Source organism: Poecilia reticulata, chromosome 16 (genome assembly GCF_904066995.2).
Source record: "Poecilia reticulata chromosome 16, P_reticulata-male-v2, whole genome shotgun sequence".
NCBI classification, from domain to species: domain Eukaryota; kingdom Metazoa; phylum Chordata; class Actinopteri; order Cyprinodontiformes; family Poeciliidae; genus Poecilia; species Poecilia reticulata.
Genome location: NC_088845.1, coordinates 14,285,285 through 14,303,057, shown reverse-complemented (window position 1 = coordinate 14,303,057; position 17,773 = coordinate 14,285,285). Strand labels below are relative to the sequence as shown.

The window sequence follows — 17,773 nt, the reverse complement described above, 5'->3', positions numbered from 1 at the left end:
TGTTGTGATTATTCTCGGTGTTATTACAGGCTAGTTGTATTTGCAAACACTAGTTTGGAATGAAACGTTGATTTTCATGGTGTTGTTTTCTTCTGCGTTAAGTTTTTTTTTTAAATTTTTTTTTAGATCTTTATGACTTTTACTGTGAATCCATGCAGAGCCACTGAGAGCCGACAGTGAGCTGTGTGTAGCCGTGTTAAAGAATGCGTGTGCACAAATTGTTGGCTAACGAGAGCCTGTTTTATTTTTTTAACTCCCATAATGTCGTGTTCCTTTATAAAAAAACAAAGAAGTCAGATGTGAATACTGTAAATTGTCTTCCAAATACTGATGCTAAAAGAAATGCAACAATAATATGAGCAACTGAGGCAGCCAACAATTTCTATTGTTAGTGCAGGTTCGGGTTTTCTATGGGCCTCTGTTTGTCTTATTTCCATTCTAATCAGTGTTAGCAGTTAGTACTTGTAGCTTTATTGTGTTGAAGATGTTTGTTCTTGGGCATTAATGGAAACCTCTGTTGGAGGGGATAAAAAATGGAGAAAGAAGCAAAATAACGTATGTACAGAATCAGGTAAAGATTGCTTCCTGAAAAGAGAGAAAAAAAAGAATCCATCATTTTTTGTATTAAAAAAAGCCCTAACGTGACCCATGCAAATAATCATTTTCAGTCACAGAACAAAACACATCTGTGTGGGTTAAAAGGGTTTAAACAAAGAGGAAACTTTGGGGGAAAACAACATGTACATTGTAATTTATGCATATTTGTAAACTCTATAGATACCTTCTTTTGGGACCACAGCTCAAGAATTTGGAAAAAGCAGGTTCAGATTGACGGACGCCTGTCGGCTGAGTTCCCATCAGACTTGAAACCTAAAGCCAGTCCATATCTTGTCAGTTTTGTTTTTTTTTCTTTACCTTATCACATCTCTGACAATAGTTTCCTCACAGAGACAAACTCCCAAACCTCCCCAAAGAGTCTTTTCACTGTGCTTCCCATGAAACTGCCGACTCCTGAGTGAGAGCTGTTGATGCTGATGAGAATGTAAACACATGTGAACTTCCCCACTGTCCCACCGCTCTGCTAAACTGTCCCAAGCGACTGCAGATCCAGGTGGAAACCTGGGATTCACCTGCTACATGACGAAATGAAGAAACTAAATAATAACCAGATGCTTCCAGATTCTATATGTTTTTAATTTGTTTGATTTCGTTTCAGAAAAAAAAAAAAAAGAAATCTGTCTAAACTGCACACAGACAGCATTTATGTGGGCAATATGAATAGTATGTAGTTGAGAATAGATATATCTAGACAAATGACTATGGTTTATCTAAATGTGTGATAAACTCAAACACTGTATTGCACGAAGTTTATAAAAAAAAAACAATAACGGACATATTCACAGACTTTTGTCTTTTGTTCATTTTTTTTAAGGAAAATACTGTAGACTGTTTCCTGCTGTGAGACAAAGACTTAACGTGCATGAGTTTACATCTGCAGTATGTGAAGATGTAAATCTATCTAATGCCTGTCATTATCCGGGGAAAAATTACTTTTCAATATTAATTCTGCACTTTCAGATTTTATTGTTCCATCATTTTACATCCAATCAGTATTTGAACATTTCAACAAATACAGTTTTTTTTTGTTTGTTTTGCTTTTTATCAGAGTTACTATTTAAGCCTTAGCTAAACAATCTTAGGGTAGAGAGCTATAGATATTGTTGCAGAAAATATTCTAACTTGATCAGTGTTTTGATTTTAAACCTTTTTATAATGACAGATTTTTTTATATGTGATGATTCAATATCAACAGTGTCTTCAAAAACAGATGCCAGTCTTACCAGCCATGACCAGATGAAATTGAACTTACTGAAAACTAGGTCTGGTTTTGGAGATAATTGAAGGATCAAAAACACATCCGTTTGAAGTAATATCAAATATGACTATATAGAGAACAAGGATAACAATCAAGGATTTATTTAAAAAAGAAACGACAATGACTGATGTATTGGGATGTGTTCAGTTCATACTTTCTTTCTGCTCATAGTTTCCAGTTTGAAAACTGAACTTTAATTTCCACCTTCATTTGTAAAAGGTGTTTTCCCAACTCAGAACTCAAAAGGAGTGAATTTCTGACGGTTTAGATGGTTTTAAATTAATCCTCTTGTTTTTGTAAACATTAATCCTTTAATATTTAAATGCTTGAATTTGGACAAAGAAAGCTTGTGTTGCTACTTGTGGCTAACCTGGTCACTTGGTCTAGTAAATTCTAGCCAGTCCAGGGCTTCCTTGTAAACCACCGTCTATCTCCTCAACTCTGACCAGCTTCATTCCCACAGCATAATGCTGCTTTCCTCATGAGCCGCCGTAGGGTCAGTGTTACCACGCTACCAATTGGCATGTTTGAAAGAAAGTTTCATTATAATGTCCTCCAACTTGTCTGCTGTGTGTCTCGGCTTTAATTGCGCTATTTGTTCACTGATGCTCTTCACACCTCTGAGGGTTTCACAAAACATCTGGATTTATACTGAAATTAAATTACATCTGTATGAACTCTATTTACTAAAAAGAGGGGGCATGTGAGGGTAGATGCAAATGCAGACCACACCTTTTCAGTTTTCATTCTAAAAAAAACTGTTGAAGACTACAACATTTCTTTAAACTTCTCAATTATGCCCTGCTTTGTGTTATTGGATCACATAAAATCCCAGTGAAACAGAATGAGGTTAGAGGTAGTAACGCGACAACTTGGAAAAATTCGAGAGCGCGAATACTTTTGGAAGCCACTGCATGGGAAACACATAAAAATCTTGTATTTTACAACTTGACTTTTACAAACTGAGTTGATGTTTTTGCAAAAGAGTTGCAACGTAAGTGCTTCATATACCCCAGCTCAAGGTCTAATCTTTTGCGTGGAGTGACTTTGACCTTCCCTGTCAAACCTGCGGCTCTTTAAATGTGCAAATACATAGATAGTGCCAGATGGGTGGTAGTTAGCAGAGACGCATAGCGAGAGAATCAACAGAAAGTTATCCCAGTGTCCTTTGGTGTGACTCTTACTTTTTGTTTTCAGATGGAGCCATCTGGTATTTTATGCATACTTTTGCATGAACAATTAGAAGCTGCTCTCAAGGTCTGTTCTGCTGGTGTATTCTGACCGCAGTGGAATAGCGACTGGCAAGAGACTGAGAGATGGCTCATCTTACAGTAGCTGGAGGGAAGAAGCGGTGTGACATCTTTGACAAGCATCCTAAAAGTCCAAGAAGTTTTCCTGGATTTTGAGGATTAGTTTGCCTGCTATTACTAAACCTTCTCCAGTCCGACCTCAATGAGGAAATGAAGGACTGAGATAATAAGTTCAATCTTAATAGACGGATACTAACTCTTTCTTATTTTAGAAAGGATTTTTTTATTTTTTATTTTATTTCCACCCTTAATTTTCTGGTTCTGCTTCAATAATTCAAATTTGTTTCTATTTGTAAACAAGCAGCCAAAGCCCCTGCACCACACTTCCCATCGTCAGAGTGCAGCTATTAATGGCTGTATATACAAGCAGGATAGTGTGTCATGTAGATTCATGTTTCCGCCTGCTTGGAGCTAAACGCATGCAAGTACGGCTCAGGTGAGCTTGTCTGGATACCGTCTGCCCCCCAGTGAGACTGGATGCATGAGTGCTTATTGAAGTGCTCCGGAGCTGACCGGTCAGTTGTCTGCGTGTGGCGTAAAAACGTCGGCCGTCCTGGCGGATAGGTGAGGCGGGGAGGGCACCCGCCGGCCTCTCCCGAAGACCTCTGGGAACGTGACGCATCGAGGTCAGGGTTGGAGAGGTATGAGCACAAGCCGGAGGGCCAGGCATGGGGTTGAAATTCAAGGATAAGGTTTCCCAAACCTCTGCAGTGAAATGCATTGCAATGAGCTCTGGACTAATTATAGAGGAGTGTTTTTTTTTTGTTTTTTATTTCTCTTTTTTGGGGGGGATGGGGGGAAATGGGAACATTTAGCTGAGAGGCTATCCGTTACACAGAGTTGTGGTGGGAATGGGTGGATGTCAGACAGTAGACCAGACAAAATGTCTAAACAAAGGGAGGCATTTGCTTATTGTTATATTGTTTTAATTTTGACCAAAACAGATGCTATATACATGACAACAGTAAACAGAGTGCAGTGTAAAATTCAAGAACATGACAGTAGCTGCTTCTCAGGATAAAAAGAAGCAAAACAAGCATTTCATTGACATGGCAAACGAAGTTATGCATTCATTAAGAGAATCGCTGAACAATCGTAAAGCACAAACTAAAGACGGGACACCATTCAGTTTAATGTGTTACACAAACCTGTTCAGAAAGTTATTCTTCTGCATGAAGAAGTTGTTTAACTCAAAACAACAGTCATCCTGAACCGACGCGCACTCAAAGGTCACGCATCATGGGAGACTCCACTACTTGGAAAAACCACACAGAAAGCCCAATTACAGTTTTTAAATGCTCACAGGTACAAATACATATTGTCTAGAGACATGTTCTAATTTGTGATGAAGCTAAAACTGGAGTGTTTGACCATTATGACAATTTTTATTTTTGGAAGAAAATGAGGAAAAGTCTCAAAAAATTATCCCAACTGTGAAGCATGGGAATGGCAGTTTGTTTTTGCGCTGGTGTTTTGCTGCAGGAGGAACTGGTGCCCTTCGCAAAATAGACGGGATCACAAGAAAATAACACTACATGGAGATATTTCAACTTATCAGGACATCATCCAGAAAGTAAAACCTTAGGCACAACTGGATAAAAGGAAAATGACCCAAAGCACACTGCCAAGTTAGTTACGTTGTCTTAAGAATGACAATGTTAATATTTTGGAGTGGCAATCGGCAGCACCAGAGAAAACTTGTGGGCAGATCTGAAAAGGTGTGTGTGAGCCAGACAGGCTGCGTCTGTTCTGTCAGGAAAAATAGGCAACAGATCCAGCAGACCATTGTGAAAACCAAAATATTTGACCCAGGTCTTACTATTGAAAGGAAGTGCTAGCAGTCATTAAGGAATTGCATGTAAGCTCTTGAATTTGAAGAAACTAAATGCATATAGATGTAAGATGATAACTGAATGTTCAATTCATATTTTGGTCAATGTTGATCTGACATCTTGCGGGTAGAAGCGAAATGCCAGAGAGGCCAAAGATTTATACACGATGATGACTGACGAAACTTAAATCCTTATAAAACTCAAACAATTTGGGTACTTGTCAGAACAATGCATGACAGTAGTTTCACATACAGTATCATTGTTTAAAAATGTACTATCAAACCTATACGAACTGACCAATCATTCATTCTTGGTCAGTAAGATGTCAACTCCTGCTGCAGCAAAGGATCCCAAGACTTTGAGACTTAAAAACTCTGAGATTTTTTGTTTATCGTTTATGCCAAACATGTACTCTATTTTGGAGTCCAAATTATACAAGTTTTTATACTTTTGCTGAAACAACATAATTCCAGAAGTCCTGGTCTTGGTCTACGTTCGTCCCTTATTTTCTTGTTTTGCACGCTTTTCATCAAAGTTAGACTTGCGTAGTCTCTTTCTAATCGCAGAAACATGCATTTGCATGCCAACAAAAACGCTAGCCTGCTGGAGGTCCTTTGTTCACATTTTAGGGTTTTTGGAGACATATTTTTAAATCTTGTGATCTGCTTTTGAGGTGAACAACAGTACCTGTAAGCAGTTGTTCTGAATGTTGTCCACTTGCAGTTTTAAAGACAGCTGGCGGATTTCACATTATTTTGAGACTTTTCTGAGCCCCTTATCAGATTCATGAGCTGCTACAATCTTTCTGAAGACGTCAGGCAGCACTTAAAGTCTCACCACGATATTCTCTCTTAAAGACAGAATCACTGAATGAAATATCTGAGGTTTGAAATGTGCCAGTTTCCTTCAAATAGCAGTTACAATGTTTTAACCTTTGATCTAAGGAATTATGGGTCTTTTAAGTAGGAATAAATAAGAAAGTTCTTAATTTATGTATCAGCAGAAATTGTGTTGTTTATTGCATTTTGCATAAAATTTTAAAAAGTTTTAGTTTGTTTTTGTCAAACTTTGTCCCTGGTGGCTCTCGGGGAAAAGTCTGTACAACGACCAAAGATCAACATGTACAACAAAGCCAACTGATTTTGGCATTTCACATTATGACTAATGTCTTGAAAATCTCAGAAAAGTTATGATTGTCATGAACTAACATAGCTCCATAATTTTATCATTTAGATCTATGGTTTACTTTATGTTTCCGTATTTATAACGGCGGTGGTAAATATAAACAAACCTCAAAGCAAAGCAAACAGAAAAGCATATTAGTAAAAATAGAATATTTATTTGCAGTTTTACAGCTTTTGGCATGCAAAGACATATTGGTTTATTTGTGATTCGGCTTTAATTCTAAAAGAGTCGTTTCATCTTTATCGCTACACATTACTGACATAACAAAGTTTACTGTAAAATCCTAAGTCTAGAGGCCTTCCTGTGTTTTATGTGTCATTCATTCCTCTTCTCAAATTCAGTTAAGACCTAGTGTGTCTTTTATGGCAAGTTACAGACCAAATGCAAGCTTAAAGTCACAGCTTTTGGAATTTGGTGTTCGCTTCCTCAAAAAAAAAAAAAAAACTGAGGATATCGTTTCCAGTATTCATATTTTAAGGGCTAGGTGGTGCTATCCTTGTGTGGAAAGCATTTTTGCCAGGGACTAAAAGGGAGAGCGAGGAAGATGAACAGGACGCCTCCAACGATGAGGATGGCTCCGGCTGAGCCGACACAGGCGACAGACCAAGACAGCTCGTGGTGAAGAGGTATGGAGTGGTCGCTGGACAGCAGAGCCAGTACAGACTGGTGGAAAATCAGCACCGACAGCAGAACCAGAACACCTGCACAAGTTGGAACACATGATAAACGGGGATTAGGTGAAGGTTGCAGCCTAAAATAAACTGTGCCTTCCAAAGGTGTTTATGCCACTTTGATTATCACATTTTGAGTCAGACTTCATCGCACTTTGTTGGTAATTTATGTGTTGAACTAACACAAAGCAGTGCGTAATTGCCAAACAATATCACTTAGATTTAGTCCTGTTCGTTGATGTTCTCTGTTGTATTTATACTAAGAATAGATTGAGAAGAGCCTGATGACATTCACTAACTGGGTGACTTCAGAAAGTAACATTTTCCACCCATTTTATTTAGACTTATCAGAAGAAAGGGGCTGCAAAAGTGTCCAAAGCCTCAAAAGGTGTTCTAAAGCCTGTCAGCAGATAAAATACACGTACAGACAATAAGGTGCACATAAGGGCCGAACTCTATAAATATATAAAAGCCTTCATGGGAATCTTGATTGTCACCTGATAGGATGAAACAGAAGGATGCTGGTTTGAGAAAGAAGGGCACTCCTTTGTTGAGCGACATGGCGATACAGATGGAGCCCATCACCATCATGGTCAGGCTCAAAAGAGCCAAGATGGCTGCTGCTAGGTTCAAATCTGTAAAAGGGAGAAGACAGAAAATTTAGGAAGCAAAGTTGCATAAAAACCTTTTCAGTTTAAAGAAGGATTTTGCAAAGACGGCCTCCAGTTTCTGTTGAACAAAATATTAACAGCCACGTGGTCCACTCTCTAAATCTAGACATCGTTCATTCTTGCATATTTGCTCATTATTATGGAATATTCTACAACAAATTAAACCTAAAACTCATATTCCTGCTTCCATCACACCCAGGAGTCACTTTACAAGCCAATCGTCAGCCAGTTTGGATGCAACACAAAGATATCTCTGTTGCTTTTAAAGATTAAAACTTGTTTTTGAAAGGACTTGAAATTTTTTTTCTCTTCTCTGAGAATATGCGTGTCCATCATGTGTTATGTTTGGGTGAATTCTCAGCACAAGCACAACAGATTGTGCATATCTAACTCATTTCTGTGGCGTCCAGTTGGCTTACCAGCATAGTAATAGCACTATTAGTTGAGCATATCTGTATAATAATACTATCTGAACTTACTATACATTATCAAAAATGTTTTTTCTTTGAGGTGAGGTTGTGTGATGTAGTTATGAGTCGTCAGTATCTAACCTGCCATGAACTTAGAAAACTGAAGGAGAAAAAGTCGTACAGAAAAACAGTATGAATAAGGAGGATGTTGAGATATTTGTGCATTCGTTCAGAACTCTTAACCCCCAAAACCATTCGCTAATTGTTTTTCTATTTGTCTCAGGAATAACTCTAACAGCAGATATCTTAGAAGTAAAAATCTGAGTTTGAAGTTTTTTAAAGTGGTGGGAATCAAATACAATATGCAAATATTTTTGTATTTGCATATAAAATACTGTCAAGGATCTAGAAGTGGTGCTCAAGCATGAACCAGACTTGTGGAGGTCCACAATAATTCTCTTCCTCACATTGTGATTGGTGGCTTTTAATTTTCTCATGATGTCACACGAGGAAGAAGTGTGTTTGAGGTGTTGCCTCGTATAGAACACTTTGAATTGCCTTCTTGCTCAACGTGTGCTATAAAAATAAAGCTGTCACGCCTCAATTTGATGCAATTGTTGCAAATTAAAGGTTCAGAAGTCTTGGACAGCAGCGACACGATAATCTGGGCTATCTAAAACTGTTTAAAGGCACAGTTTGCCAATATAGACTTCTGATTTGGATGGACAAAAGAACGCTTCTCTAAAAACCTTTTCACAGGAAATGTTTAGTGTGATTTAATGTAGTTAAAAAAAACTTTATACAGTTCATGAAAATATCTGATTTCAGCTACAAGGCTTATCTGCACCTTTTAAAGATGACAGCTTCTTGAAAAGTGGGGTTTTAAGCATTAGCAACACAACTTTAGCTGCTGATAAAGATGACCAACGTTCGGTGTGAGACAAGATTTAAGTGTCAGCAATTTAATCTGAAAACTGCACTGAAACAAGTGGCTCCCTGGACGGGATGGTAAACACATTAATCAGTCTGATAGCGTATAGCTTTACTTTGGAAAATGGGTGGCTGTGGAAATTAATGGGCTAATACAAACACCGCCGGTACGGTTCCGTGAGCACCGCAGTGGGCATCTTTATTAGACTGTAGGTGTAACCGGTGTGTGTTCGTCAGACAGAAGTGGAGTAAAGAGGGTAAACATGTCTCACTTCTGTTTGTCGTCTTCTTGAATATGACTGCGTTCTCCCCAGAGGTGAAGAACTTGAAGTAGGTGCAGTTGGATTCTGTGGGTACAAACAGAAGATAAGACAAAGACACACACATACGCACACACACACGCACACACACACATACACATTTCTCTGGATGGCTGCTGGTCTCCTCTGATGTGCCTACTATACGCATCCATGCACTCTGTCCTTCCAGGCATCATTCCTATTTATATCCAAGAGTCGAGCATAAAAAAACAGAGACACACACGCACACACACACACACAACTCTGCGCGCACACACACATACGTCTCATACCACTGCACATAAGGTGCAGCCAGAGACAGTGAGAGACAGCAAAACGTTAGGATAAATAGCAGAGAGGAGAAAGAAAGGAAGACTGAGAGAATGGTGCGTAATGTGAGGAGGAGACGCGTGGCGGCAGAGGGAAAGAAAACAAGAAGAAGAGTTCAAAGGATGGGATATAAGCAAATATGGAGGAGTGCGTTTCAGGCAGATGGAGGGGTGGTGAGTGAAGGCAAGGATAGAGGAGAGCCACAGATGGAGAAGGAGGTGAAGGGAGGAGGAGAAGTCAGGAGGGAGAGAAAACACAGAGGGGTTGGTTAATACTGCATTAGACACACACTTTCCCTCTCGTCTATCTGTCTGTCTGTCTGTCTGTCTGTCTGTCTGTCCCTCTTCCTTGCCCCCCCTCCCACTCTATATTTAGACAAAAACTGTGAAGTAGTCAGATTCCACTTGGCTTCACAGGCGCATAGTGATGATTTTAATCCACAGGAAAAAAAAAAAGATGTTGTCCAAGATGACTACACATACAGTTCCTCCACACACAAACATGGCTTTAGCCCACGTGCAAGCTCTGAAACTGATCCGGCATTTATCAGCCCGCTGATTCTGTCACACATTACGCTTCCACAGTCAGCTTGTTTGTTTGTTTTTTTTTCTTCCTTTTTTTCTCCCTCTCGCAACCCCTGCTGAGACTGTAATTATTGAGCCGTCACTTTCTCGGTCCAGCGGGCAACGAAGATGGATTGCTGGTCTTAAGATGACAGACGCAACATCAGCAGGCCGGGACGGCAGCCAGAGGCGCGTAAACATTGATACGAGAGGGAAAAGGCAGAGGATGGTGAAAACAGTTGTTTTTTTCTACAAATGTGATGAGCACACAGCCATCTGTGACAGGCAGCGTGGGCCAAACTGTGGAGGGATGTGAGAAGGAGATTGTCAGGAGCATGCTGGCTCCTCGCACACGTCGACAAACCGTCTTGTAGTCAGATCTGCTGGCCAGAAACAGCCGGTGATCCAGAACATACCTCTGTGGCAAAACCTAGTTGCTCCCAACTATTTGAGATACTGGCCATGAGTTGGATTGAAGTCCAGACTTTAATTAGGCCACTTTTGAACCTTCATTGAGCCAGTCAGAGGTGCACACGATTCAAATCGAGGTCCTGCTGCACAACTCAACCCCTTTGGATTTTCCAGAATTTATCACTCCAGCAGCAAAGCGACCCCATCATACTTCCAATACTTTGATAAGAAATATCTAAGTAAGACAGATATGTTAGTTTTAGGGCAAATATAGCAAGGCACTCACTTCCCAAAGAGTTCTCCCTTTGTCTCAGCAATCTCTAGAATATATTTTTAAAAGGATTATGGATCATTAACAGGATTGTGTCCTTCAAGAAGCACCCCCGACAGAGATCAACTTTGTGCCAAGACTACAGACACAGTTCAGGGAATGCAGCTACAAGCCTTCTACAGATCCACAGGATACGTTTGGACTGGACAACCAAACCACCTTGACAACCTCAGCAGCTCTGGACAGGCAAAGATCTAGTCCTCTCTGCTCCGTGGCCAAGAGGAAAGCAACACTGCTCCTCCTGAATCTGAGGCTAATGGTCGAAGCCTTCTGTCCATCACCCAAGAGTAAATTTTCCCGGGCTGGCTGAGAAGGATCACACACTCCTTCATTTTGATGTCTGTGAGGAAAATATTTGCTTTTCTCTTGAGAAATTCTCTGAGCATGTCAGTGAGTCCAGGAGGTCTTTCAGTAAATGCCTCTCCCCACGTCTAAGCTAACCTTTCAGACAGAAATAGGTCATTGTGCAGATAATCTCCGGAGCACCCAGCCACGGTCAAGTTGCATAAAGCGCTATTGGAAAGGAGCCGTCACTACAGTAAACACGGTTGTCTGTCAAAACAAGAAACCTGTGGTCTTTATCACCTAATGTACAACAGGACATGACAGGTTATATACAGGGATTTGTAAATATATTCATACCTGGACAGCAGCATACATCGATACATTTTGTCAATATAGTAAACACCACGTAGCGCATAATTGTGAAAAATTTATTCCAAATGAAAATCTAGAAAATATGGCTGTGCGCTCATATTCTGCTCCCATGTGTATGTTTCTATCAGTTTTTATCATCTAGACTTTTTTCATTTTTGCTCATTCTTACCAATAAAGCTCAACTTCAGTCAGATTCAACTGAAACGAAATCATTACTTTATTTTAGTGCTGATTTGATTAGATAGGAAAAATAAAATACATACCACATCAGCTGTGTAATTTTACTGGATAGGTTTCCATGTCTTTAATGATTCAGTATGCACATTATCTATATGGTGATGTAGATACATTTTGTCTACAGTTTTATATTCCTGTATATTTACAATAAATGGAGGAAAGGCAGAAATCTAAAGAAAAAGAGCAAATTGTAATGAAATATGTTGACTAAGCTGCAAAAAATTATGTCTAAAATCTAAGAAAAGACTATTTAGGTGTTGGTAGCAACATCTGTAATTTATCCCTTTTTCGGACTAGGTTTTCTTGGAGCATTCATGGACAGCTAAGAAATCCCCACGGGGTCAGACCCGTTTACTCACAAAGCCGACAGTCAACCACAGACTCAGGATCTCACCTCCAGGTAGCTCAGCAGGGCCGCAGCTTGTCCTCTCAGGGTCGATGTCGGCCACCCACAGGGTGCGGATGCAGCCCTTCCACAGGCCGTAGTGGGCCATCTGGCAGGTCTGGTTGCCACTGTAATTCTTTGGCTGGGCCAGCTCTACCCAGAACTCTGTGCCCATGCCCAGCACCGTCAGGGTCACCCCAACGATCGCCACAAAAAAGACCAGCTTGATCTTTCCCTCCTGGCTGTCACTCATCTTGTTGGTCCTTCTTTGTCCTCCTCTAAAACCCTTCGCTCCGGCCAGACCCCCGCCCTGACCGCCCCCTGCGACTCCAATGCGGCCCTCCTCTTCCTGCTGCACAAAGAAGTTGGACCACATGATGCTGGCCAGAGACGAGGAGCAGCAGAGATCACAGGAAAAAGACGAGAGGAACAAACGAGAGATTCGGTATGAAGTGGGTGCGAGACGGATGGTTGTAACTCTGTAATGACTGTGTGACACAGCTGTGCTTTTCTGGATGAGTGAATTGAGCAAAAACTGTGAGAAATTTAGTAAAAAAAAAAGTGGGCTGGATGCTGAAATTAGACACAAGGAGCTATGAATAGATCTGCAGTGATGTTGGGGGCGGATGCGCTAAGGTAACAATACGAGGGGATGAAACACAGAAGGACCAGGAGAGCCAGTCTGCGTGGGTTTTGTTTTTTCTTTGTCCAATCTTCTGAAACACAGAGATAAAACACAAAGATGAAAGAGCAGCCAAGCATGTGCTTCACCAGAGCAAACTCCTTTCATCACCAGCATAATATTTAATTTCCACAAGCTTTATCAGCCTCTACAATGTTCCCTCCCTAAAAGCCATACGACATGCTCTCAGCCAACAGCAGAAAAAAGCAGATGGCAGATTCTGCTTCAGATGAAGAAACAATAGGTGTGGAGGAGCTAGCAGGGTGGGTTTGCGTCGTGTCAAGGTGAGAGATGACTGGGACCACCCATCTTTGTTTCCCCAGCAGAGCTTCTCCCTGCGCAGGTACGCTGTCTGCAGCTCAGAGACAGATCCGCTTTGATCTGAGGGGATGAAGGGTTGCTGCAAATACCCCACAACCTGCTTTGTGCTCCAAATGTCTTCGAGATGTAAAACTCCAGAACCAGCTCACCGGGTCTTGACCTTACAGTCCTGGAGCTTTTTCACATTTTGTCACTGTAACATAAGCATGTCTGTATCTTACTGAGTTTACGTAATATTTAAACACAAAGTAGAAAATAACCAAAAAAGGAAGTTACAGTGTTCATGGGTTTTTTAAAGTATTTTCACAAGTAAAAATCTGACAAGTGTGGCATGCATTTTTATTCGGCCCTCCAGAGTTATGAATTTGTAGGATCACCTACTGCTATTATTCCAGCTGCAAGTCTTTTGGTGTGTTTTTCTACCAACTTTGCACAAAAGAGGGTTTGTGAAGTAGATCAAGCTGAGTCGGATTTGATGGAGAACGTGTGTGAAAACCGATTTTCACGTCTTGATATAGGTGCTTAAACGGATTTAGGCCTGAACTTTGACTGTGCTCTATGTTCAAGGCGGTCCTGTCATTGAACATAGAGTAATAAAGCAATAAACAGAATCATACACAAAAGCAAACAATAAAGTTTTAGTCTGAACAACTTTCCAGATTTCGAACCAGTCACTTTTTTTTCACTCTAGTTATAAAACATTAACGCCTGTGGCATTCACATGACGCAACTCAAGGGTGTGAATACTTCTGCAGGGCACGGCATTAAGTTGTTTCTTAATACGAGCGAATGTGGTTAACAATGCAAACAACAGGGCACAAGAGTGTTGCTGCCATGTGCAGGGGTGCATTAGAGGTGATAATTTAAGCCTGAGCCCTCTGACAGAGAGGGGGCTGCAGTAATTAACTCGGCTGTGCCGTCCAGCAGTGCGCCGAGAGGAGGCAGGGGGCCAGCACCAGCAGGCCTCGTTCGCAGTTGTTGGATCACTTAATTCAGAGCTTTGCCATGACACCATCAGCGGTTTTAAATAGTCAACACAACACGTGAACCCTCTCACTAAAAGTCCTCCGTGTGCAGTTATTCAGGAGTATCATGACAGTATGTTCTGTCACATGCAAAATGAAAAAAAAAAAAATTTGAGTGCAGATATTGTGAGGGATTTAAAAAAAATAATAAAATAAAAAAAAAATATATATATATATATATATATAATGATATATATATATAAAATGATTTTCTGAAGTACATAAACAGTAATATCAACATGTCACTGAGCGCTAACCTGCAAATCTGTTGGGCAACTGTGTAAATTGACAATCAAACTGAATATTTTTCTATAAAATAAAATACACTTTTGCAAAAAAACAAAAACAAAAAACAAAAACAAACCAGAACCAGATTTAAACTAAGAAACAGTTTACATTCATCAAAGAATGGGTCTTTTTTTTATTTATTTGATGTTAATCAAATTTTAATTTGATGTCGGAGCTGAACAAATCTGAACTACCTGAGAGCAAACATCAGCCCAGATTTTCTTTTAAATCTCATTTTAGCATTGTGAAAACTATTTGTTAATCATTTACACAATACATGACTTTTATGAAGCAGCCTACAATCTGTAGTTTGACATACAGCTTAAAACAAAACATTAACATACATTATGAAAGGATAAAATATATTTTTCCCCACTATTCCACATTAATCAAACAAACTTTTCCCGTCTGGATTATTGACCTACGCTAAACAACAACAAAACATGCATTTTTAAAAGAACTTTTCAGTCAGAAGTGTACATAGATTTTCTTACTATTTAATAGAACTGACGCTTTCCACTGTCTTTAACTTGGCTTGAGCTTCTTATAATAGTTTGATGGAATTTCATTTGCATCTATGTAATTTTCTGCATAGTTTTTGTCATGGATTCTGTGAAGTTCAGCAACCCTCCCTCTGCAGTATTATACTGCCATCTTCATCATTTTCAGAATGGCTGGTGTTTACAAACTTGCAAGCTTCCCCACTTTTTCCTCCAAATGCAGCAATGGTCATGATGTCCAAAAAGCTTAAGTTTTAGTCTAAAGGACTTGTTTCTAAAACTTAAGGCCTTTGTTCTTGGGTGTATTGGTAAACTATGAATTGGGTTTTCACGTTGCGCCTGTGGTAACGGCGTCTTCATGTCGGTACATGTCCTCGGTCCTTCTGAGTGTCCACTCAGCCTATTTTAGTACAGCACTTGTTCTACTGGACAATGACACACTCTTTCTAGTCGCAGACAGCATTTTTTTTAATAAGATTCAGCTTTTATTCTGAGTTTGACATGTACATTACAAACTCAAACACTTTAATCTCTGGGACACAGACGATGTCTCCTGTCAGAGCAGTGACACAACTAGACATTCCCATGGTGATTGTGGTTTCTTCAGGCTTCTGGAAATTGAAATGGACCTGTGGAGCTCCAAATATCATATCCTAATATGTTTACTGCTGTCTTTTGAGTTTTCCATGATGTCGCAGAAGAAAGCACTGTGTTTGATGTTTTGTCTGACGTTTCATCTACAGGTGTGCCTTTTATAACTCAAGTGTTGTGAATTAATTAGAAGCTTACACAGCCATGACATCTCTTACCCAAAATGTTTAAGGCATGATTGTCTTAGTTTTTGTTTTAAAACATCCCAATATTTGAAGAAAGTGAGGTAAAACAGGAAAAGCTTAGGCTGATTTAAGGTTGTAAAAGAGCATATGTAAAAATCTGGGTACAGCTGCCATGCAAATGTTTTGCTTTTGCTTATTTATATTAGATTTGATTTATTTGATTAAACAAAAATTAGATATTCCTCTTTTTAAAAAGAAATATAGCTAATAACCTATTTTATTGACACAGGAATATCCAGTTTTCAACTTTTTTTCTTCCTAATGTTATAAAAAATATTTGTACTATTTCCACTTGGGGCTTAAATTATGTTTTATTTATATATGTTTCATATATTTCACACAATTCTACAAACTTGAGTTTAAACAAAAGTTTGCAGTTGGACCTGAGCAAGGCAGAAGCAAAGACCTTAAACAATTAGAGCCCATTTTCAACACCAGCAGTAATAGAGAATCTCTAGACTGCGGCTACTGACAGCCAAGTTAGTGGAGGTAGAGTTACAAACCTCGACCACGTTACCACAGATACTGTCCAGGCTGTTCCAAATGCAAGCAATGCAAACAAATACTGGCTTTGGAACTGGCATTTCTCCCAGTCAAAGTACTGACGATTAGTTTTGTTGCAGCTCTGCTACGTTTACTTCTACAGCAAGTTGCGCAGACACGTGCAGATTTTGTTGTGAAAATCAGGAATTCTCTCTCCACCGCCATCTGTGTGATGCGTGGCCGCCGCAGAGTGACATCAGGCTAAGGCGTGTGAGTGAAAAGAAGAACAAATCTGACCTGTTTGGTGCGTGTTGTTCAGTTCAGGAGGAAGAGGCGCCTGAAACCTAATAGAGGGGCAGAGTGGTGATGGGAGAGGTAGTGAAAGGGGGAGAGGGGGAGTAAGTGAAGGGAGGGAGGTACAGAGGAGCTATGGAAAGTGGGTGTAAGTTGGGGTTGGAGCTGCAGCCTGGTTGGTTCGCGCTATTGATGTGTTGCTGCTGTTTTGGCCCACCGACTGTGCTTGCAGCTCATGTTCGGTCTGAAAGGCACCCTGTTCGTGCTCCATGCATGTTTGAAATTTTAAATCAGGGAGGATAGGTGCTGCAGGGTGGTCTGCTGTCATGCTGAAGGTTCTGCCAGCGTGGGTGAAAACATGCCTGCAACCGCCCTACTGTCAGTGTGTGTGTGTGTGTGTGTGTGTCTATTTTTGACAGCCACCTGTTAATGACATTAAGTCAGGGTGAGGGAGGAGCCTGTGTTTATATGAGACGGCCAGTTACACAGCACACTGACATGGAAACAGGGAGGCACATCCAGGAAAAGTGCAACTGGAGAAAAAAAAAAGGAACAAAAAAAAAGGAAAAGTGGGAAATGAGATGAGTTTAAAACATGTCAAAGAAACATCTCAGGCTGGTGGGGCAACGGCTAACCCAAATTAGACACCAAATCCTGAGTTTAACGTCCTGCTGCACAGGTTTTCTCGTAGCCCCGTCCTGCTCGGCTGTTCCACAGTTTAGGTTACATACGTGGCACACACAGAGTCAGAGAGAGAGAGGCCAAACCCGGCAGCCAGTGAGCGCTGAGGGATGGGGGTTGGGATTGAAAAAGGATGCAAACCGAAAGTGAGTCGGGCACAAAAAAACAGAACGGGACAAAATCAGAGAAAAAGGACGAAACAAGCTGCAGGCTGTGACAGCGAAAGAAACACCTGCCTCGTCCCAAACTATCAAATCCCCCGAAATGACACACACCTCTGAGTTTTGACCTTTCATCTCCAGAGACTCTGCTCCCCTGCCCACTTTTGTTCTGCCTCACAGATGCCATAAAGCAATTGTTTTCAGGTTTTTGAAGATATTTTCATCTCACAAACATAATTTTGTGTTTTAACTTTGGAACCACTAAAAGCATCTGTTCTATTGATCTGAGAATACAATATGCTGCAAATGGGCACATGAGAGCAGACATATAAAAAAAATCATTTTAAAATGAATTCAGAAATTATCTGGAGTCCACTGAGGGGAAACCAGTAATGGTGCAATCA

At 40.3% G+C, this 17,773-nt stretch overlaps 1 protein-coding gene across 2 annotated transcripts; it reads right to left on the bottom strand.

Annotated features, from left to right (window-relative positions):
- Positions 1–6,337: 6,337 nt before the first annotated feature.
- Positions 6,338–16,887, bottom strand: cacng6b (calcium channel, voltage-dependent, gamma subunit 6b). 2 transcript variants are annotated; one of them, XM_008431532.2, is made up of 5 exons: positions 16,531–16,887; positions 12,108–12,814; positions 9,158–9,232; positions 7,372–7,509; positions 6,338–6,904 (listed from the first exon to the last, which is right to left on the bottom strand). In XM_008431532.2, the coding sequence occupies exons 2-5, from the start codon at positions 12,472–12,474 to the stop codon at positions 6,684–6,686; spliced, it is 801 nt and encodes a 266-aa protein (XP_008429754.1). In that variant the 5' UTR covers positions 12,475–12,814; positions 16,531–16,887; the 3' UTR covers positions 6,338–6,683. The 2 variants fall into 2 exon arrangements, with proteins under 2 accessions (XP_008429754.1, XP_008429755.1); XM_008431533.2 differs by having other exon boundaries at positions 12,108–12,811.
- Positions 16,888–17,773: the final 886 nt, after the last annotated feature.

Bases quoted from the DNA above. Each gene is read 5' to 3' on its own strand.
- cacng6b (XM_008431532.2), bottom strand. From the start codon at position 12,474: ATGTGGTCCAACTTCTTTGTGCAGCAGGAAGAGGAGGGCCGCATTGGA. The intron at 9,233-12,107 runs GTGAGATCCTGA...TTGTACCCACAG, and splicing joins CCCTGCTGAGCTACCTGGAG to AATCCAACTGCACCTACTTC. The intron at 6,905-7,371 runs GTGACAATCAAG...CAACTTGTGCAG, and splicing joins CTTCTGTTTCATCCTATCAG to GTGTTCTGGTTCTGCTGTCG.